This window comes from Anopheles bellator, chromosome 1 (assembly GCF_943735745.2).
Source record: "Anopheles bellator chromosome 1, idAnoBellAS_SP24_06.2, whole genome shotgun sequence".
Taxonomy (NCBI): Eukaryota; Metazoa; Arthropoda; class Insecta; order Diptera; family Culicidae; genus Anopheles; species Anopheles bellator.
In genome coordinates, this window is record NC_071285.1 from 55,632,840 (window position 1) to 55,654,632 (window position 21,793).

The following is a 21,793-nucleotide window of genomic DNA, read 5'->3' on the forward strand; positions in this document are numbered from 1 at the left end:
CACACGCAACTCCGCGCTGCTGCGTCCAGAAAATGTGCATCGATCGCAAACAATAGATATGGAAAAGGAAGTTCCCTCGTTGGGCAGCAACTGAAATCCACATCCGCTCAGCCCGTGCGGTGTTCGTTTGCGTGTGGCTCACTGAATGTCGGTTATGGCCGTCTTGAGCCAATTATTCAATTACAATTTCAACAGCTGTGCGGCTCGCATTCACACGATTCAGCTCCGAGCCACAATCTCTCTATTCATAAACACCATCATCGTTTGCGCAAGTTCTGTGCACCGAGAAATTGCACTGCACCTTTGGGCCCGTAATTGAGTTTACGAAACCCTTCCAACGGGCCTTATTCGCTGCACAGCTGGCGCCTTTGAACACGCACAGAGGCACACTTTTGTAATTATGCTCTCCCCACCATTATGCTTGGACGAGGAACGGGACTTATGGATGTTTGAGGGAACTTTGCGTCTGCTCGACGGAAACTTATCCCATTGCACACGGTATTTTCACTATTGATCGATGCTAAAACGCCGAGAAATGCTGAAACCGCATAATTGGAAACAACGAAACAACGAACACAGGTCCTACCTCCAACGATTTTTTTCTTCTCTTTTTCTTTTCTTCTGACAGAACTAATAAGGGTTTTGAACCTAACTTTCCATTTTCGAACCTGACGACGAACCTGACCAGTGCCATAAAGAGAGCCAAGAGAGCCATAAAAATTGAAACAAATCCGTTACAGTACGTAGCAAAAGTTCATCATGATCATCGAGCAAGAAAAATTACTTCATTCAATAAAAAATCAATCAAATGTTTGCCGAGTATTTGGTGCTGTAACAATTGACCAAGGAAAATACATTGATTTTCAAAATTATGACCACACATTTTCTGACAAACTGTTGACCGTTATAAAATTGAACAACTCAGTTCAATTCTTATGCAATGTACCGCCAATGATCGGCTCGGCCTAGTATTGTTCTAATAACACTACACCAGAGAAAAACTAAAATCCGTACGCTCTTTCTTCGGATAACAAAGCGCCACTGCTTTCGCCTCGGCAATCGATGCCAAAATAACCGTTGAATGTTTGTTAATCTTAATATGTCGATTGGAACACAATATTGCGCCATGGGAAATGTGAAATGTATATGAGAAAAGACATGAAGCATATAATGACAATCTGTTTTGTATGGCCATTTCATATTTAGAAAGAGACCAGGCGCCTCCTTGTGCAAAGTGTTTTCTTTAATAAAGCCTGGCGGACACGAACGGATCGCAACGGATGCAAAAACAATTTAAAATTAGCTAAATGTTAAATGTAATGCGTTAGTTTAGTTGCTCCGGCCCTCACCATAATTATGCTGCATTACCAAAGTTGGTAAACTGTGTTTTTTTCGTAGTGTTTTATACTAATTCCAAGCAATGCCAAACGTGAATGGAAAATATAACTAAACTCCTCACATTTAAACTTCGTTTATCACCGCCTTTTCCCCATAGTGCTGGCGCATATGTATGTTTATATGTGTGTGCGACGTCGATCTCTCTCTCTCTCTCTCTCTCTCTCTCTCTCTCTCTCTCTCTCTCTCTCTCTCTCTCTCTCCCTCTGACGCAGATCGCGATCGCGAGGTACGATCGTTGGGCGTTCAACAGAGTTCAGTTTTTCTCGCGCATCCACTCGTTGAAGTCACTCGTGGCGCGTCCGTTCGCGAACCACGCAACGGGAGTTTTGGCCACACTGGCAACTGTGCCGCGCGTTGGGGAAGAGAAATTTAGACCAACAGTGTGCGCGCGTATGTGTCTGTGACTTTTGTTTGTGGTTTTAGAGCGAGCGCCGGTAATACATCTAACATCGCCGTTAATGTTGTTTGGAACGAGCGCAATTCGAAAGCCAGCGCACTGCTGCCCAAAAGATGCTGTGTACGACGGGGCCACGGGGTACCCCTGCCGCGGGTGTGAATGGTGTTGACCTCCAAACCGGATAGTGAATGAAACTGCCACCGAGAGCTCGCGACTCACGTTGCATCACTCTCCAGGTCTTCGATTGAAACGGTTTTTTCCTGTTTCTTGTGTCCCAAGCTGCTTCTGGCGTGGTGATTGTTAAAGGTCCCCAGCCAGAAAAAGGCCAAGGTTGCAAGGTTTCGCGACGCAAGTTGCTGCCGAAAACTTGGAACACACCCAACGGGCGATCGATCGCTCGGGGAAGGCCACGCCAAAGGCCCTATCACTGGCCGAGACGTTCACTATTTGAGCATCGCTGGGCAGCCGTATCGCCGCCGTCACAAGTGTCACCGTCTGCGGCGGCAGGGGTTTGGTCGCGATCAAACAATTTCCATATGAGGCCCCTGCGATCCGATCGGTGGGGCGCGCGAAGTGAAATCGAGCTGGCACCGTTTGGCACGCACGGGGGGGGGGCATTGTGTAGGGTACCCTTCAGCTATGCTGCCCTAGCGTCATTAGGCGTGGAGTATTTGGAAACCTCATCGACGAAGATGCGCTCGCACGAGCTTCGAAAAGTCCAAACTCCGGCCAGTTGCCACCCAGCATAGTACGCACTTTGTCGACCGGTTTTGGTACCCTGTCACTGGATGGTTGGCCGATGGCCGATTCCTTTTCGGATCAGAGCCTCGTTAACCTTGACTCGGTGGACGACGACTTGAGTCTCGTCGCAGCTGAAGAGTGGGTCAGTGAATCGATTCCACCGCGCCACCGGTTGCAGCCCAGAAAACGGGCTGCACCGGCTCCACCGATGGCGGTGGCTGCAGCAACAGGTTTTCGGGGTGGCTTTTTTGCAGATCCCCTTCACCGGGGGGGGACCGATTGCGGTGCATCGACGATCGTGACCAGAAATGAGCCACTTGGAAACGGATTTTAATTAAACTCTTACGCCACCACCTTGGGCGCCTCATTTCACGGCAGCCATTTTGGCGAACCACCGGGAAATTGACCACCGACGGAGTGATCTTTTCGGTCAACTGGTAAGTCGCGGTTGCCACAGAGGGTGAGCTGATCATGGCGCAACGTTTGATGGTCGCAACTTCTGCCACCACGGCCAATTTCTGCGACACGTGATGGCGTGAAGAGTAGAGAGCGCGATTCGAAACTGTGTAACGTCGGCCAACCCGCGCCGATGGTGAAAGTGGCCCGAACGATCCGTTTCAAATTTTATCACGCACCTCGCGCCGACGAATGAGCATATTAGTTTTGATCGCCGCCTGACAGTGATTCCAACCATCCAATTCAACATAGCATCCTGGCGATCGTCTTCATCGCGCGTTTGTGTGACCTACCGAAACTGTATCCGTGAACGTTGCCTCGAATATTCTTTTTGCAGTTCTTCGGTCCAAAGCACAAACTCCGGAAGCCGGAGGCAGTGTGAAGAGTTCTAGTGTACCGATCGAACAGCAGCAACAATGAACCACACCCGGCACCGTTTGATCCGTGAGCTGACGGCGGCGGTAACCGGGGCCAAGGGAGGTCCACGCTCCGGGGCACAGTCGATTGGCCAACAGCAACGCCACAGCAGCACAGAAGGATCGGCGGTACGCTATACACACTCGACCGCATCCTGTCCGCATATGGTCGGTGCACTGCAGCAGGGCAACGTGGCCGACGCCAGCCAGACATCGGCGGCCCAGCAGCCAGCCAGCATCGCCCGGAACACCGTCCGGTTGGAGGACGCCCGGCCGTACTCGGAGGTCCCCGGACCGAAACCGTTGCCAATACTGGGCAACACCTGGCGGTAAGTACGGTTCAGCATTCCAGCCAGACTGCACAACTGGTTGGACGTCTGGCGATCATCGTGCGATGGATTCCGATCACGATCAGAGGCGAGTCGGTTTTGCGTCAGCAAAACTGCCCGCCCAAACTGGTTTAGTTTATGTTTGACGTAACGTCGGGGAATTCGTAGAACCAGGTTTGGCGAATTTCTGGAGCCTAATTTCGACCAAAAACCTGTTTCCCGAAAGGAACTATGTCAATGAACTGATTGCCGGTATCGTTCGCGTTGGAATTCCCATACTAATGAAATAGTAGTCGGTAGGTGATAATCAAAAGGCAGCCGCCCTAGAGCCAACTGTTTCATTATGTAGTCATTCATTTAAACGTTTGGCGCTCCACAAAACCGATGATTACCGGGTGCGAAGACCATAAATCAGGTGGCAAATCAGTGTGGACAAAACAATCAGAAAAAAATGGAACGGATCCCCTAACTTCTATCCGGCCCGCCATTTACTCGGTAGTCTTGCGCAATAACAAGCAATAGGAAAAAATTGTTTACTCTCGGCGGCCGTTTCTGATGTTGGCCTGTTCGTATGTGTTCTTCTGGCACGGACCGCGGTTCTGGTCATTAATAATTCATTAGAGCGCAGAATTCCCAGCGCGCAGAATTTCGCCGAGCGGTCCAGGGCCGCCCGATTGTTCAAATTGCTCCAAAGTGGTCCAAAGTAGGATAGGTAGAAAATAACAGTAAATTGTTGTTTTGTTCGATTTTCTGCTACTGATTTTGCTGAAAATTGATTACTTTTGGTCAAAGAAAGAAAAGCTGGTGAAGTTTTCCTTTGTTTCTGTGGGCACTAGAACTTCTGAATATAACTTTTTTCCGAACCTTAGCTATGTTTGCTATGTTTGCTTCGATGTGGAATGGTTCCTTGGTATACGTCACTTCCTGTCATAACACTCCGCCAGCTGTCTCGTAGGTCTAGCACATTGTTGTTGATATGTGCTAAGAATTATTTATTGCCAATGGACGAAGAACCCATCGTAAAGGTCGGACTCTCGGTAGGCTACGAACGAGTTTACTTTAGATGACGAGCAGATGACATCATCGATCGTTAGTCCCAGAGCACGACTCCCTGTACTTGTCCCCGGTAGGGCTATCAAACCGTTGTTTGTTGTGGGTTCCACTTTTATCCACAACAAATGACTGTCTTCCGATCGTCCTAATTGGATTTTGTTTTAACAAATATTTGAGGGAATTCCTTGACATGATCTACTTCCATTGTCTCTCTCCCCGTTGCAGTGTGTTCCCGATTATTGGGCAGTACAAAATATCGGACGTGGCCATGATATCGTTTCTGCTGCACCGCGACTACGGCCGGATCGTGCGTCTCGGTGGACTGATCGGCCGTCCGGATCTGCTGTTCGTGTACGATTGTGACGAAATCGAAAAGGTAACGCAGCGGACGCGGAAAACGAAGCAGCTTCCGAAGCTAACGGGCCAACCATTTCCTGCTCACACAGGTTTACCGCAACGAGGGACCAACGCCCTTCCGTCCGTCGATGCCCAGCCTCGTGAAGTACAAGAGCGAACTGCGAAAAGACTTCTTCGGCGATCTTCCGGGTGTCGTTGGCGTGTAAGTGACCTTTTCCTGTCTGTGGTAGAGGGAAGCAATTATTTTGCCATAGGGCCTTCAGCTAACCCCCCGGCCGGGTGCCATAAAAGCCCGCTCCGATGACGTTAGATAACCAAATTGGCCGCGGCTTAATTGAGCGGCCGTTTGCGGATCTCCCGTCGGTGATGATGCCCGCAAGCCCCTTTTCGGGGCACCGTGGAAGTAACACTTACGTGTGCAAACACGTGACCCTGGGAACTGTTGACCATTTGCTCTCCACTCTGTCCCCCCCCCTTCTCGATGATAGCCACGGGGAGCCCTGGCGTGAATTTCGCTCGCGCGTCCAAAAACCGGTCCTCCAGCTGTCGACGGTCCGGCGGTACGTGGCCCCGCTCGAGCAGGTCACCGAGGAGTTCATCGACCGCTGCCAGGCACTGCTGGACGAGCGACGAGAGCTGCCGGATGATTTCGACAACGAGATCCACAAGTGGAGTTTGGAGTGCATCGGGTTGGTGGCGCTCGATGCGCGGCTCGGCTGCCTCGAACCCAACCTCGAGCCCAGCTCCGAACCGCAGCAGATCATCAACGCGGCCAAATACGCCCTCCGGAACGTGGCCACCCTCGAGCTGAAGGCCCCGTACTGGCGCTACTTCCCGACCCCGCTCTGGTCACGCTACGTATCGAATATGGACTACTTTGTGGAGTAAGTCACCGGGTCGGGTCCCCCGTCAGGTGTTCCGATGTCTAATCTCTGGTTCCCGCTGCAGAGTGTGTATGAAGTACATCAAAAACGCCACCCAGAGGATGCAACAGAACGAAGGCCGAGCGTTGGACGGGGAACCCTCGCTGTTGGAGCGCGTCATCAAGAGTGAAAACGACGAGAAGCTGGCGGTCGTCATGGCGCTGGATCTGATTCTGGTCGGCATCGACACGGTACGTGGGCTGGACAGCAGGCTGGATTTATTATGCTGCCCCTTAACCGTATCCCTCCACCCCACACAGATTTCGATGGCGGTCTGCTCGATCCTGTACCAGCTGGCGACGCGGCCGGCCGAGCAGCAGAAACTGTACGAAGAGCTGAAGCGCCTGATACCGGACCCGAAGACCCCGCTCACGATCCAGCTGCTCGACCAGGCGCACTACCTGAAGGCATTTATCAAGGAGGTGCTCCGGGTGTACAGCACCGTGATCGGGAACGGGCGCACCCTTCAGGAGGACACCGTCATCTGTGGCTATCGGATTCCGAAGGGGGTACGTATCCTGCGCTCTTCGGCGGCGATGGGCCAAACACTAACACTCCGTTCTCCATTCCGCAGGTGCAGTGTGTGTTCCCGAACCTAGTCCTCGGCACGATGGAGGAGTACGTATCGGATGCGCAGCGCTTCAAGCCGGAACGTTGGCTGAAACCGAACCAGGGCGGTTCCGGCGACCAGCTGCACCCGTTCGCGTCGCTCCCGTACGGATACGGTGCCCGGATGTGTCTTGGGCGGCGCTTCGCCGATCTGGAGATGCAGATCCTGCTGGCGAAACTGCTGCGCTCGTTCAAACTCGAGTACCACCACAAGCCGCTCGACTACGTCGTCACGTTCATGTACGCCCCGGAAGGGGCACTCAAGTTCAAAATGACCCCTCGCGAGGACTAACTGACTAACTAACTACCACTACTACTACTACTTCTGATTGCGGTTTAATGTTTAGGCAATAAAGCAAATATTCTGTTTTGGATCCCGCCCGTCGCGAGAGTCTCACAGTGGCCGAGGGCACAGGCTGATGAACTGTTTCAAGTTGTTACACTCGTCGTTGTTGGTCCAACGGGCCAGGGGACAGTTCTGCCGGGGGAAGGTAGCATTAGCGGGACGGATCACTCGCTGACAGTGGCCACAGCACCACTCACCAGAAAGTTCTGGATGTTGACGCATCCAACAAAGTCCACTCCCTGGCTGCCGCAGCCCACCGGAATGGCTGGTGACGCCACAGACTGCTGCAGACACGCCAGGGTGTTAGCCTGGAGCAACTGCATGACAACCGGATCATCGCGGGTCCCGCTTTCGATGAGTGCCATTATTCGGCCCTGGTCCAGCTGTCCGTTCACCATCGTACCGGTCGCGTTAAGGGCACACTCTATGAAACACTTGCAAACCGAACCCGAACCCAATCAGATTTGAGAGCGTACTCAGGGGCAGGACCTAGGGTCGTACCTTGCCACGCTCGTAGATGAGCTTCCGCTGCAGTGGCTCCGCACCGTAGAGGGCTTTGCAGTGCTGGAGCAGATCCTCGTCGATCAGTGATGGTAACTCGCAACAGTCCTTCGGGTGCTGCAATGGAACATGAGGATGAGGACTCCAGGACTCCTTGACAGGGCCGGCTCCTTTGAGTTGCTCACCACTTCCAGCGGCGGAAAGTTGCAGTCGATGGTCGTGGCCGCTTCAGTCAGGCTGCCAAACTGACCGCAGACCATAAGCAGCATCGCCAGAAGCCGCAGCAGCTCGAACCGTCTGTCTCGTTCCATACCCAGACCGTGTCTACATGGAGTCGTTGGTCAACAAACACCGGAAAGCAGAGCCGACCGGCGGTATTTGAATGGAACCCAAAAACCCAAAATGGAGCGAAATAATAATTTGTGGCCACTCAACCGTGGCGTTAGTTTTTTGTCCGCCACCCAGTTTATTTGCTTCATTCCGAACCGCTTCTCCGGTTGCTGGGCATCGCAGCGTTAGGGCTTCATCCTGTACTTTCGCTTGATCCGTTGCGCAAGCTCGTCGCAGAATGATGCTGCAATGAGTAGAGCGATAGACGACAGCCCAACATGTCAACCTTTGCGTCGTACCATTAATCCATCGAGCCGTGGGACAGACGACGATGCCCACCTCCGCCAGGCAGCGGTTGAACAGATACGGCACTGGCGAGCACACCATCTGCCTCAGCAGCTTGGTGGCCTGAATCGTGTTCGCGGTGAACGCGGCACACACCGCCAGGGAGCGATTGAACGAGACCTGTTGCTGCGGATCGAGCCTTTCGGCGTACTGTCGGTACTTGGCCACGATCAGCTTGGTGCCCGAGAACATGCCGATACTCTCGTAGTAGCACTTGTGGAGACACTGCGTTGAATCGGGCGTTGAATCCTTGAACAGGGCTCTCCCATCTTGTGTGTCCTTACCATCAGCTGTTCGTAGGTCACGTTGGTTCCTCCCGGCTTAAGGTTCTGCCGCTGGACACACTCGTGGAACGGGTCGTGCGGGAAGCCGTACTCCACCATGCAGCAGATCTGCGAGTCGGAATTCTGGAAGTCCACTGTCTTACATTGGGTTACACTCAGCTTTCCAGCGCCCTACGCACTTACCGGATCTCCGTCGATGTTAAAGTCCACTATGGCGGATACCTTTCCGGGATACGAAAACGATCGGAAAGCGAGAGCTTAGTTTTGGTCGCTCTTGTTGGGGTGATAACCGAAATACTCGCCTGAACGATGGCCACGAAGCAGAATGCATTCACCACGGTTCGTCGATGCATCCCGAAACACTGCTGGCTGGCTGTTGTGGCCGCTGCTTCGATGTGGCTGGGCCACATCACTTCCGATTCCGCGGCCGCGGAAGTGACAATCTGATTCGCCGGTGCCCTGCAATTAACGCGAAGTGGAAGTGCTTATTTAAAAAACGGGGAGGAAAATGGCACCATCTGAAACAATTGATCGTATTGAATTAGATTTGCTTTCTGCAAATCGTTTGTGACTCATCACACGTCTGCGGAAGTGTTCCATCGAAAAACATCTACTTCGAATCTTCTCCAGTAACGGCCAACAAACCGTAAACGGGCCGAAAAATTTAATTTTTGGATTTTGACTGAATGGATTTTGCATACATCTAGGCGCAAAACACATCCCAAAGAATAGAGGAAAATTCAAGGCAAGGCAATCCTTTTCGGTCCGTGCTGTCCTATCGCAATCCACTGTTTACAATGGAACAATGATCAAACGCCGATTGTTTTCAAGAAATCATATATATTTTATTTTATAGATATTTTATTTTATTCGCTTCTTGCACACGTTGCACATCGGAGTCGGCCAAAGTTTGGGACCTTGCCCTTGGTTACCCGTCACCGGGTCTCTTGAAACACTCTCCAGTCTTCAGCTTGCTGCACATACCAGCTGTTGAGCAGAGCACGATCCATAAGTCAGTTAGATTAGAGAGCGGACCCATCAAGCGATACTCACAATCTTGCCACTGATCCACCGGGCACGAATCGATGGTTTGGTGCAGGATGCACATAAGCAAGAATCCCGCTGCAGGGTCGCACTCTCTGGTGCGCCCCTCGCGCGTGCCCCGTCCCTTCAGCTTCTGTACCCTTTGACCGCACAGCTTGACCACCTCAATCGCCTGCTCCCTCCACGCACCGTCCACTTTGCCGGCATTTTCGAGCAGCTTTTCCTCATCGATGTCGGCGCCTGTCAGGAGGCCCAGTGACTCCAGCTGGCACTTTGTAACGCACTGAAATCGCCAGGAACGGACCATCACTTGAAGAGCGGCCTTTCTTCGGTGGCTTCCCGCTACTTACTGCAAACGCCTTCAAAGGGTTGCGCGAGGTATCGCCGTTACCGAGCGTGTAGCAGTCGGCACTGGCCTCGTGCAGCGGAATGATCGAGCCACTCTGGCAGCATTGGAATACCTCGTTGCTCTGGAACGGAGGGAACGGAGCTCATTCTCGATCTCTGAACACTTTTCACAGAGCAGAACTGCTTACCCGGTCGAGCAGTTCCTTACAGTCCGGATCGGCCCCTGAGAAAGCCTGATAAGGGGAAGAATACCTACAGTAGTATGGGCCACGACGGCGCACGGAATCTACACTTACCATCCAGCAGCCCAGCAGGACGAGTGGGATTAAGATTCGCTTCTTCGAGCTCATCGCCACGCCGTAATGTTCCGTGTTAATCACGTGAACAACCAAATGGTCCGGATGGTCCACCTTCGAGGCTATTTTTATAGAATGTGTGACTCTGAACTGATCCCGATTCGAAAACACGTTGCTGCCGTGTTTGAAGCCCGAACCTATTGCGTTTCGCCCGGAAATGACGAACGGTAGACCGCAATTTGGAGCGATTGAATCGCTGTGAGGCGTCCTCATGGGACGAACGTGCCGGAACCGGAAGCAGCCGATCGATAAGAGAGAGTAAACTCAATTCGCAGTCCACGAGACACAACACGCGAAATGAAGTGAAATGTTTCATGAAATATTTCGCCGCGCGAAATCTGCGAGACGATTTTTTCAAATTTTCAAAAGACGGTGACGATTATGGGAGTCGGACTTCCGGTGGATTCGACTTCTGCTGCTTTCTGTGCTGTTTAGACAGTACATACGTTTGTTGGCTCTAATCATATTCATAGTTTAGCATTAATAAGTTGATTGATTCAAACCGAAACCCGCACCAAATTGGTTTCCATCGAAATAATGTTGGCCTACCATCAAACATGTTGGGGTCAAACAGTAACTATTAATTTCTAGGTACAAGCTTCCATCTGTCACGATAAAATCAAATGGACACGAGAAAATGAAAATAACTACGATTCGATTGAAACAAATTTTATGACATTCACGTCGCATTGGCGCACGCCCAGCAAAACGTGACCAAAGTGCCACTGCGGTCGTTCTACATTACTCAGGCAACGGGAAATTCCGACCAACCCGCGAACCAGCGATCTCGATAACGGCCGATGCGGTAACAGACCGGGTCACCCCCACCGGTATCAACATCCGGCCATCGTCCGCGCAGCCTCATAAATCATCCATTGGCCCCGTAGCCCAGCTCACTCAGTTCCACGATGGCGTACCAGTCGAACAGGATGATCCCCTCGGTAGCGTTCTGTGGCGTTCTGGCCGTTGCCTTGGTTCAGTTCAGCACGCTGGTCACCGCCGATAGCGAGGAGCTTCTGCGTGGTAAAGAGCGCTGCCTGCGCCACGATGACTTCCCCAGCCCGGGAGAGTGTTGCACCAAGCCACAGTGGATCAACCGGTACACCGTGCGCCGGTGTCAGTTCGTCCACACCGAAGTGGACGAGGGCCGCTACGAGCGGGGCTCGGTGAGTGTAGTGCATCCCAGCTGGGATTCTGGATTGACCACCCCATCTCTGTCCCGGGACAGTGTGCTGCGAAGTGTGGCCTGTACAAGCTGAACGTAACGATGACGGACCGGATCGGACGGGTCCGTATCTTCCGGCCACGGTTCCAGGCTCGCGGTCTCGACGCATCCTGGGCCCAGGTGATCGTCGAAGCGCTGCGTAGCTGCAAGCCACGGCTGACCGCGCTCGAGGGTCGCCACGTGCGGACCGACGAAGAGATGGAACAGTGCGAGATGGCCGAGGACATCTTTCGGGACTGTGTCCACGGGCAGATGTTTATGGTAAGCTGGACGTCCAGGTTGTCGTTAACCAAAACCACGGCTAACTAACGGGTTCCCGCGCGTAGCACTGCCCGAGACCGGCGTGGATTAGTTCCGGGGTTTGCGATGTCATGCGCGAGCAGCTGGCCGCCGGATGTCCCTACAAATCGCTCGGCGATGTGATCGCCCTCGATGACGAGGGGCACGTACGGGACGATCAGACGGCGTACGACGACGACTACGGCCGTCCGTATCCGAGGAGGAGGACCGGGGAAGACCACGGATACCAGGGCGACGGAACCGACGGCGGCTATGCCATCTAGCGAATAAACGGGGAGCGGAGCAGATAAGCGGATTCCGATTGTTTTATTACATTCTTCGTACAATTCCATCCCATTCGATCCTGGGCGATCCTGGGCGATCCTGGGCGATCGCCGGTGTTGTTTAAATTACGAGTGGCCACTCACGGGTGGACCTTAGCATAAATTAATCAAGAGAAGAGCGCAGCGCAGCTTGACGCGCTATGTACAACCTGTGGCGGGCGATGATCCCACGCTTTCGGCGGCTACGCGAAGAAAGAACGGACTCAAGGCAGGGTGGACGTTGGCAGACGGACTCTCGGAAGGGCGCGATGGCGCGAGAGCACTTACTAAACCATCACTATGACTAATCGCAGGTACAGATAATACAGAGTAACGCTAACCTATAAAAACGCACACAGTTGGCGGCCGGAGTCGGGAGCGGTCACCAGAGGAGTTCCGGACTCCGCGATTCCCGGGGGGGGCCCTCGTTCATACATTCATTCGGTGAGGTAGTCATTTCGTTCGGGGAGGAGAGCCGTTGGCCGTTGGGCTGTTCCTTACGGTCTACAGTTCTGCTGCTGAAGCCCTCCTGCAACTGGCGGGCCTGGGGGAGAACTACTATTTACAGCTACGGGAAGTGTGTCGGCAGGATACGGACGGATTTCCGATCGAATGTCCGATGTCTGCCATGTCTGGGTGTGTTGGTGAGGCTGGTCAAAATACTGCTCGGTCCGGAACGGCTCTTCACGCGGAGTATTCACAGGCAGGTGGGGGCTCTGGCGCTCCACACTTAATATCAGGCAATAAATACTGGACCCTCGGAGTGGGCGGGTGGGCAGGTCGTGGGGGGCTGGTTTTGGTTTCTCTTGGTTGCGTTGGAATGGCAGGAGGGACGCGCCACGGCTGGCCCACTACGTCACCTGCTGCGTCAGGAGATTGACCAGCTCCGCATGATCCATGTTGTTGAGGGTTTGCATGTCAACGCCGAGGGCCGTGGCCACCGCGTCCATGTCCAGCCCGAAGGAGGCGAGCAGCTCCAGGAACTTCATCTCCTCGCCCGTCAGCGGGTTGGTGAGCGTGGGGCACGAGTGGTTGCACTGGGGCCAGCTGCAGCGCTCCAGCAGCCGGAGCGAGCACTTCTTTGGTTCGGCCACCGGCACCACCGGGGACGGGGCCCGGTTCCGGCCCCCGTTGCCGCGCGCCTTCCGATTGCGTTTCCGGTGCCCACCGCCACCGCCACCACCACTACCACCACCGCCCAGCCGCTTCTTGTTCGGGTTGTGCAGCTTGTGCGGCTGCCCCGGAGGATCCTTCAGCGGCTGCCCGGCGTTGTTGCGCCGCTGCTGCGGTTGCTGTTGGCGTCTCGGGTGGGCGGCCCCACTTCGGTTCGGCCGCTGGACGGAAGTGGTACCGTTCGGTGAGCGGTCCAGCCTAGGAACTTTAGTCGTCCCGACCGATCCGGGGCTCTGTTTCCGCTGCTGCTGACGCTTCCGGCGCTCCTGGCGCTCCTGGCGCCGCCGTTCGCGCTCCTCTTTGGATGGCTTTGGCCACTGCGGGGGCCGCCCATTGCCAGCGTCACCTTCCACCGGTTGTTGGCCCCCCTTCTGCTTGCGTCGGCCGCCCTGGTTGTGCTTCCGGTGCAACTTCTGGGGGCTCCGGTTGACCGAGCGCCACTGCGACTGCTCCCAGCAGCGGAGCGCGTCCGCCAGCGAGATGTCGTCGATCCGGATCTTCAGCCAATCGCGCTTCGTCAGCACCGAGTGCCCGATGCAGGACGGTGCGAACACGGCCGACACGTTGTTGAGGGACTCGCGCAGAGCGCCGCCCATATCGTGGATGTAATCCCACTGCTGCGGGGTCACCGGAGCTCCAACGCTATCCGCTCGCATCTGCGCCTCATCGAACAGCCACTGGAACACGAACAGGGGCGCTGGAATGGGGAAAAGCCCCGGAATTAGAATCCCGCTCGCTCAGTACCGCCCGACGCCCGGAACTCACATTTCAGCGTGTTGTAGAGCCGATGGCCGAAGTAGCATCGCCACGGTTCCTTCGGGTGCTCGGCGACGCACGCCTGGGGTAGTGCTCCGTCCCACAGCTTCCAGCCCTGCCGGACGGCCTCGGATGCGGCCACCGCACCCGGAGTGTACGGTTCCCGGTCCAGGAACCAGCCGGAATCGCTTACTCCGCGAACGCTCACCTTCAGACCTGCAGAGGGATCGATTAGATCTGGCGGAGTCGGTGAGGCGCTACCTCCTGCCTGCACATACCTCGTTCGTTCTGCAGCAACGTCCGCACCTTGTCCAGGTTGAGCATCACGCCGAGCCCGCCAGCCGACGAGCCAGCCATCAGAAGGTCGGCACCCTGTGAGTGGCCTAGCCCGAGCGGGATCAGATCCGACATCACCTGCCGAACGATGAGCGATCCCATGAAGCGCAGGCCGTCGCGTGTATCTGGCCGCACCTTGGTGCCGCTCCACGAGTCACTGCTGCAGTACGGCACGAACACGTGGTTCGCGTTGTACCAGTAAGGATTCTCCGACGGACGCGCCGACAGCAACCCGCCCACTGTGCGAGGTGAAGGGAACGCGTTTAGACACCCGGTTGGCGATGTGATCCTATTGCAACTTACCGTCCCGCGTTTCGGGCCACTGGACCGAGGTCATCAGGTGGCGCTGCTTCAGCCAGCGGGTCCTGCAGGACTTGTGGTCGAAACAGTGCCAGCCGCCCTCGAAGAACACGACCCAGCGCCGCGAGCCGGGCGACTTGCGCAGATAGAAGCCCGCCTGCGATCCATCGTTACACGTGACGGTCCGGTTCGACAGGAACACACGCTTCAGCAGGCCAGGCGACGGTAGGCTGCTTGCCAGGGTCCCCTGACCCTGACCCACACCACCCGACTGCCGACCGCCGGTCCCATCGATCCGCTGGATGGAATTGCTCTCGATGGAGATGTTGGCCCGGTGATGCCGGCTGTGCGGGTGATTCATGTTGGCCGGGCTACCCCGCACCCGGTGGCCACCCATCGTCAGACACAGTACGGTCACCTGCGAACGATAGCAAACCTTTGGTTGTAGTTTGATGACCACAACAGCGAACAGCGCAAACGAAAGACATCAACAGCCGCACAAGCGATGAACCCCTTTCTGATTGACTTGCTGCATTCGGAATACCCTTCACCAGTTCCCATTCCGGAGTCCCCGCAGATGGCCCCATGCGGCTATATTTAGGACGCTTCCAGGTACCAGGGCCTTTTTGGCGGCAAGAAAAATTCCCGGCAAGATCCCGGCCAACCGGAAACGGCAATGGGCCTGGCGGGCCTGGCCCACAAGTCGGCATCAGAATCCGCTTCGAAACGCCACAGGACACATCCGCGCTCTGATCGAGACGCCACCCGGTCGATGCGATAAATCAATCACCGGCGGCCTTCGACCCGAGGGGGGCCGTAAACAAACGTTCCGGTGCGTCGGCCCGGTCCAATTAATCTCGTGAACCGGTACGGTGCCGATCAAAGTGCCGTCCGCCGCCCGCCGAGTTCGTGGCCGTTAAGGTGCTGGTCTACGAAAGAACTCTCCCGCAAAAGGGACTGCGGACTCCGGACTCCGGGATCCAACACGTGGACGGGTTGGGTGGAAAAAAAATCAAAATAAACAAACCGCCGGGGTCGACCGGTGTATGTGTTTATAAATCGCTATCGCCACTCAGGCTAACAGGCAGACAGGTAATTAATAATACCAACAATGGGCCTGGGTGTGTGGGTGTGTTTGTGCGGACCGGTGACCGGCCGGCGCGCAATGAGATCGAGGCCGGATCAGCCCGCGTGACCGGCGGACCGGCGTAGACACAGCGGGAGCCAAAACAAACAACACGCCGAACGCCGCACGCAGTTCCTGTTTACGGAGCGTCTGGTAGCGTCCTGGGGAGGTTAGACCTTTGGCGGCATGTGACTACGCGGCCCCGGAATGCGGCCGTAAATTGTGGCGATGCGAAACAGAACGGTACGGCACGGAATTGCCACCCGTGCTTCGAATAGAATCAGACTTGGGAGCGATCCCGCGGACCCGAGAAGTGAACTTGACGCCTGACGAACGAAAAGAACACGAGGATCACGCTGCTCTCTCTCTCTCGCTCTCGCTCTCGCGCCAGTGGATCGCGGAAGCCCGACAGCCCCCGGGGGTTCTTCTGCACATCTCGAGACTCGGACTCTCGGGCAGGCAGGCAGGCAGCAGGAACTTGTGGACCGCGACCACGGTCTGCGAGCGCCGAAACCGAAACATAACAAACCGAAGATCAAAGGAAAAGTGCCGACAAAATAACACTCTCTCGCCACCGCCACCACCACCGACTTCCACCCTGGGGCGGCCCGCACCCGCAGCCCGCACTTAATCCTTCCCGCGTCTCGCGTGTGGAGACTCCGGGCGAGAAATGGAAATCGAAAAACGTTTTGTTGTGATCGCAGCGAGCGAAAGAGACGGCACCACACGTCACCTCTCTGTGTTGTGCAAAACACACGCGCAAAAAAAAAAAACAACAATAAGGAAACGGACCGAGAAGAGACCCGGTGCCGCTTGTTACTTGCCTTGCGGGTCCGCAACCAGCCTGGCTCTCTCTCTCTCTGTCTCTCTGCGCGGTGCATCGTCGCTACTTGTGTTTTGGACCGATGGCTACTGTTTTGGTCACAGCACAGACGAAACCAGAAGTTGGACCAGAAGTTTAATTTCACTGAAACTTGGGGTTGGTCCAAGACCTCCAAGAACCACATAAAGGGTACCCCGGAAGGGTGCAAGAACCCCGTCAGGCAGAGCCCGAGAAACGGTGGCCAATGCGAGAGGTTGCCCTTAGCAACCACTTAAAAGGACCAGAACAAAAGCCCTGACGGCTGAGGAATGACATTTGAACGAGATGGCTTAGCATCGAAGCAACCTTTGGCAACAACAACCACAGACACCGTTTGATATTTCGCATCGACCGACGTCGGGAGTTAATATTTCAATCTGTGCCTTGCTACCGGTGGCGTTAATGTAAAGTAAGGAAATAGTAAAGGACTCCGCTCCGATTGTCTTCCCTGAAACTCCATTCGCCAGCCAGCGAGTCAGCGACTCGGCCGGAGACCAAAAGGAGCCGCCACCACGGAAGCCCACATGTCCACTTCCCGTCTCTCTCTCTCTCTGTCTCTCTCTCTCTCTCTCTCTCTTTCTCTGTCTGCCCGTGGGCTGTTTTCGGGGAGACGGCGAACGATTAGCATCGCGCCCGGACTCGGCTCGGCTCGGCGGTGGCCGGGATACTCTGCCCGGAGAGGAGCTCGCAGGGCGCAAAATTGCACGTAAATTACATACATTTGTACATGGCGACCCTGACCGTATATTAGCGACGCCGCTGCTGCCCCCTGGCGAGTGCATTTTTGTGCATCGTCCGTCGTCCGGTAGCACGCTGCTGGCGGCTCAAAATTGCCATTTGCATTTCCGTGCGCCGCAGACCCGTGGCGCGGGGTCCTGCCATCCTGCCGGCGGCGGCGGCAAAGTTCACAGAAGCCGAACAGGTGCACCGAATCGGTCGGCTGGCGCGGCTCACTTTGATCCCGGCCCAGTCCGGGTCCGCTGCCGCCTCAATCTCCGCAGCCCGCAGGGAAGGATCTTCTGCTCGGTCGGGTGCCGCGTGCCTTCGTTCGTTCTGCTTCGTTCGGCACAGCTGGAGGCCCTCTCGAGTTCTTCTCGAGAGCTTCCCCGCGAAGGAAGTTCTCACAAGCTCGCGTTGCGGCACCGAATTATGTAACGGCCGGTCCGGTTCTAATCCCGGCTGAGGACAGAGAACGCGTGCGGGTCGTGCGATTAATCGTCTTATAATTGACCACCTGACGGAACAGGGCACGTCGGTTCGCCGCCATCCGCCGGTAATTATAATGTAATTTAAATAATTCCCCCCAGGCCGCCCGAGTTAATTAATAGCTCCCGGTCCGGTTCAGGTGCGGCGCCTCCAGATCGTCGTGTTTGCGTTCCCCGCCAGCAGCCGGGGACCGAAACCTGACAACAATTCAGAAGTGCGGAAGCCACCGGCAGATCACTCCGCTAAAGTCCACAATTACACGCGACCGGCAGATCCTCTTCTGGGCATGTTCAAACAGTGCAGCGCTCGTGAAGATCTGACGGCTCAAGGACTTACTTCTGAAGATCGCCTCTGTGGGACTCTATTGGACACTGGACGGGATCCAGAACTGGTCCGAGAAGCATCGCCGAGGCTCAAATCTTGCGTTCTTCGGACCCAGATCCCCGAGATCCTAGCCGGGCGAACCTGAACACGGGGCCACGATGGCGGGACAGAGGAACTACGCTCCTACATAAGTAGATATCGGTGTACAGGATGGCGGCGACCGATGGCCGGCGGTGGCGGCGAAGATATCTTGTAATCAAACGAACGGTGCCGACAAAAGAAAGCGGAACGCACCGCGTGCCGTCGTCACGCACGCACCGCCACGACCGGTCCGGTCCCCACCGGTTTCCGGTTTCCATTCTCTCCCGCTCTCTCTCCCTCTCACAGACAGACCCGGCCGGCGGGTTGTGTGGCGTCTCGCCAGCCAGCCAGTCGATCGGTTGGTTCGATTAGCGAAACGGTTGTCAACTAGCGCTAATGATCACGCCGCCGCCATTTGTTGTCGGTCGGATCGGCCGCGAATTGCGCGATCTTTAATTGAAACATCCCTCCCCGCGGGGGGAAGGGCTGCACCACCCGGTCGGGACCGGTGGGTCGTTAATCATAATCTGTCTAGCCGCCCGTTCATCACGTCGCTCTCGGCCTCAGCCGCAGCCTCATCTGCTCGCGTTCGCTCTGGACGCCGTAGATTATCGACCGATCGCTCTCTCTCTCTCGCTCGGTCTCGTTCTCTCCCGTTCGGTGCCCTCGATGACGGCGGTCCCTTTTTGATGTCTCGGGCCTCGGACCGTCCCGTCCACCTTCGCATGGCTCCGGCTCTCGGCGGTTCTCGGCGGCGGCCAAAGATCAAAGGGTTTTTCGCACGCCGGCAGCAGCAGCTCGTTGGTCTGCGCGCACGTGCCCTCGCGGCCCTTTCATCCCATCTCGCGCTCTCTCTCGCTCTCTCGCTCTCTCGCTCTCTCTCTCTCTGGCACTCCCAATCGATCAATTTCATCGAGCGGCGGCGACGGCGGCTCTTTCGGGGATCCTCCCGGGGCGCACCGGAATCGATCGAGAAATGAAAGAAAAGCGCGGAAAAAGCGGACGGGGAAAAGTGGCCCCGGACACCAATCGGTGGTAATTATTTCGTGGAGCGGAACATTCGGATCGCCCGTGCGCCGCCACGGATTTCTCTCCGGGGCTTCGGGCCTCATGGGGTAATGATATAATAATGATAGTAAACTGTGTAGCCGCCCTGTGTCCCCGACCCCGGCCCGTTGGTCGGTCGGAAATTATAGATAATTTAGTAACGAGTGAGAGGCGCACGGCGGCGTCTTCACTTTTCACTTCGCCCAGTGAGCGGCCTTGCGGCCTGGCTTTGTTGGCGGGGCGAGGTCACCCTGTTCCGATCAGACTTTCCGACCGCGCAATTTCGTTGTGGGGTTGTGGAAAAAAAAATGTAAACAAAGGCCACCCAACCGCCCCCAGAACATAACGGGGAAACACACATTACGCCGCCGCCGCCACGATTACGATCGCGGCTCGTAGTGATGGCGGTGGCTGGGTGGTGGTGGCGGCGGTAGAAGCGACGGCGTCGGCGGAAGCACAACAAACATGTTCGCAGCCGACAACAAAAGGCCGCGCCACCGGCACTGATAGCATCATCTCCGGCTCGGTGGCCAGGTGGCGGTTGAAATTTGAATCTCTGATAAGGCGTCGGCTCGGGTCGGTTTGTTTGATGTGGACCACCAACACCCACTCTCCACTCTCTCGATCTCCCCCCCCCCCCCTCCCCCTCGGCGGGAAATCCCCCGACACGGCACTTACCACTAGCACCGTCGTCCAGCTCCGTCTTCTCCGCCCGTCGGCCACCGGCTTTCGGCTACAGAACGTCATCTTCTTCTCGGGCCAGGTTATTTGTGTTTGAGTTTTCCGCGCCGTTGCGCACCTCTTTGATCCTCCAACAATAACAGATTTGGCGTTCCGGCAGCCTCCCCTGCCCCGACTGCCCTTTGAAGTTGACTTCAATTACAGACGCACTCGGACGCACCACACACCGCAGTTGCTAATATTTTCTCTTCTTCGCGCGGGATTTTCCTCCCAAAGACGCACCACCAACACCAACACACACACACACGGCCAGGGCTCAGGCACTGCGGCGTGGCCGGGCACTTTCATTTGGCGCCGTTTTCACCGACATTCCTGCGGCGGCATTCGCTTTCATCACCCCGGCGGCCAGCATAACGCGGGCACCGGCCAGCATAACACACGCAGCACACACTCTCGATCGATCGGTCACGCACGCGATCACGCGCGATTGATGTTGGGGGGGGCCACTCGAGATCGGGATCGTCGTCGTTTGATCGCAACACACGTCCACACGAAAACACCGGAGTGCGGAAATCGGAACCGCACCGCGAACGGACGAAACGATCGAGGAGAGGACTCGGCCAGAAAATGTTGGACGAATCCCGAAGGTGGTTGGCTGGAAAGTGTTGGCCGGAACGGTCCGGCCGCCCGGTTGTAGCCTCGGTCGCCCCGAAATGAGTGCCGGCACTCACGCATACGGGCGCTCATCTTTCTCGCTCTCTTTCACTCCGGTGAGTGGTCGCTCGGGTCGTGGAAAATCCGCAGCCGAGAAACGATCGCGAGGGAAAAGGCCGCCACAGACCGAGCTGGGAACGGAGTTTCCGAGTCAACTAGTTCAAACTCACTGTTCACCGACTCACATGATCACCGAGGTCCATTATTTAGTTGCTCCTGAAACTTCAACTTCTTCCTACCTATCGGACTCGGAAGTTGAGCCCTCTCAGTGGTCCGACGTCTTTCGAAATCGATGACTCACAGACGCAGGATACGCAGCGTAGATGACGGATGATCTACGGACGAGCCACATTTCGATCTCGATCTGATCGTCGATCAAATGTTTGGGATTGCATTAAAAAGTATCCAATAAAGGTCTTTTCTAAATTTTTGGTAATTTTCTTAATGAACCATGTGAAATGTAAGGCTGAGTAAAATATTATAAATTGTATGGCTCATGGCCCAAGATCATTGCCGAGATTCTCAATAATGTTTCCCCAGTTGCCTCTGTTGTCAAACGGATCCTTTTGTGAAATGCCTCAGTACGTGGCCTCACTCACTTTGACGAACTAGGCAATTCCCCCGCCGGCAACTTACTTGCACACCGACCCTAGTCGTAGCTCATTACCGAGCGGACTGTCAGCGAGACAGCGAGGATTTAGAACTTTTCGCTCACGTGCCCAATAAAACCCTCAACCGAACGGCCCGCGGGGCCATCGATCGAGGCAACTTTATCGGCGCCATTAGCGCTGAGGCTGTGAGAGAGATCGCTGCACTGCGAACATCGCCCGGCCCGGTCGGGCGGCCGATAAATCGAGGCCCTAAACTGCAGTCGCCGGAGAGAAATGCCATGTGTTGCCATGTGCCCCTCCTTCGCCCGCGACATACATCACGCCGCGCCCCGGTCCCATCCCGAGCCGGGCGCGGCATGATAAAACGGCCAACTTTATGTCTATTTTATATATATTAATTAATGGTGATGATCATCGTTAAGGAATCGGAAATCTCATCACCGCTTTGAGCCGTGCCGCAACCGCGGCCAACCAGCTGCTGCTGGTTGTCCATCCGCCAAACGGGTCGTGTGCCAC

The 21,793-nt window shown here is 55.5% G+C and overlaps 4 protein-coding genes across 4 annotated transcripts; 2 read left to right on the forward strand and 2 right to left on the reverse strand.

Annotated features, from left to right (window-relative positions):
• The first annotated feature begins 1,703 nt into the window (after window positions 1–1,703).
• LOC131205308 (probable cytochrome P450 301a1, mitochondrial) lies at window positions 1,704–6,993 on the forward strand. The gene is made up of 8 exons (XM_058197354.1): window positions 1,704–1,832; window positions 3,330–3,737; window positions 5,016–5,166; window positions 5,237–5,349; window positions 5,636–6,031; window positions 6,096–6,261; window positions 6,331–6,579; window positions 6,645–6,993. The coding sequence occupies exons 2-8, from the start codon at window positions 3,409–3,411 to the stop codon at window positions 6,969–6,971; spliced, it is 1,731 nt and encodes a 576-aa protein (XP_058053337.1). The 5' UTR covers window positions 1,704–1,832; window positions 3,330–3,408; the 3' UTR covers window positions 6,972–6,993.
• Window positions 6,994–9,353: 2,360 nt separating this feature from the next.
• Window positions 9,354–10,254, reverse strand: LOC131205352 (pheromone-binding protein Gp-9-like). The gene is made up of 5 exons (XM_058197425.1): window positions 10,174–10,254; window positions 10,066–10,110; window positions 9,880–9,999; window positions 9,539–9,812; window positions 9,354–9,472 (listed from the first exon to the last, which is right to left on the reverse strand). Exons 1-5 carry the CDS (start codon window positions 10,225–10,227, stop codon window positions 9,414–9,416), a joined length of 552 nt encoding a protein of 183 aa, XP_058053408.1. The 5' UTR covers window positions 10,228–10,254; the 3' UTR covers window positions 9,354–9,413.
• Window positions 10,255–11,141: 887 nt separating this feature from the next.
• LOC131215901 (general odorant-binding protein 67-like) lies at window positions 11,142–12,021 on the forward strand. Its single transcript, XM_058210297.1, has 3 exons — window positions 11,142–11,399; window positions 11,462–11,719; window positions 11,785–12,021. The coding sequence occupies exons 1-3, from the start codon at window positions 11,142–11,144 to the stop codon at window positions 12,019–12,021; spliced, it is 753 nt and encodes a 250-aa protein (XP_058066280.1).
• An 890-nt stretch (window positions 12,022–12,911) lies between these two features.
• LOC131215902 (palmitoleoyl-protein carboxylesterase NOTUM) lies at window positions 12,912–15,022 on the reverse strand. Its single transcript, XM_058210298.1, has 4 exons — window positions 14,629–15,022; window positions 14,268–14,564; window positions 13,999–14,205; window positions 12,912–13,930 (listed from the first exon to the last, which is right to left on the reverse strand). Exons 1-4 carry the CDS (start codon window positions 15,020–15,022, stop codon window positions 12,912–12,914), a joined length of 1,917 nt encoding a protein of 638 aa, XP_058066281.1.
• Window positions 15,023–21,793: the final 6,771 nt, after the last annotated feature.

Bases quoted from the DNA above. Each gene is read 5' to 3' on its own strand.
- LOC131205308 (XM_058197354.1), top strand. From the start codon at position 3,409: ATGAACCACACCCGGCACCGTTTGATCCGTGAGCTGACGGCGGCGGTA. The intron at 3,738-5,015 runs GTAAGTACGGTT...TCCCCGTTGCAG, and splicing joins ATACTGGGCAACACCTGGCG to TGTGTTCCCGATTATTGGGC. The intron at 6,580-6,644 runs GTACGTATCCTG...TCCATTCCGCAG, and splicing joins GCTATCGGATTCCGAAGGGG to GTGCAGTGTGTGTTCCCGAA.
- LOC131205352 (XM_058197425.1), bottom strand. From the start codon at position 10,227: ATGAGCTCGAAGAAGCGAATCTTAATCCCACTCGTCCTGCTGGGCTGC. The intron at 10,111-10,173 runs GTAAGTGTAGAT...TCCCCTTATCAG, and splicing joins TCCTGCTGGGCTGCTGGATG to GCTTTCTCAGGGGCCGATCC. The intron at 9,813-9,879 runs GTAAGTAGCGGG...TGGCGATTTCAG, and splicing joins ACCCTTTGAAGGCGTTTGCA to TGCGTTACAAAGTGCCAGCT.
- LOC131215901 (XM_058210297.1), top strand. From the start codon at position 11,142: ATGGCGTACCAGTCGAACAGGATGATCCCCTCGGTAGCGTTCTGTGGC. The intron at 11,400-11,461 runs GTGAGTGTAGTG...GTCCCGGGACAG, and splicing joins GCCGCTACGAGCGGGGCTCG to TGTGCTGCGAAGTGTGGCCT. The intron at 11,720-11,784 runs GTAAGCTGGACG...TCCCGCGCGTAG, and splicing joins TCCACGGGCAGATGTTTATG to CACTGCCCGAGACCGGCGTG.
- LOC131215902 (XM_058210298.1), bottom strand. From the start codon at position 15,022: ATGGGTGGCCACCGGGTGCGGGGTAGCCCGGCCAACATGAATCACCCG. The intron at 14,565-14,628 runs GTAAGTTGCAAT...CACCTCGCACAG, and splicing joins GTGGCCCGAAACGCGGGACG to TGGGCGGGTTGCTGTCGGCG. The intron at 14,206-14,267 runs GTATGTGCAGGC...ATCCCTCTGCAG, and splicing joins GTTGCTGCAGAACGAACGAG to GTCTGAAGGTGAGCGTTCGC.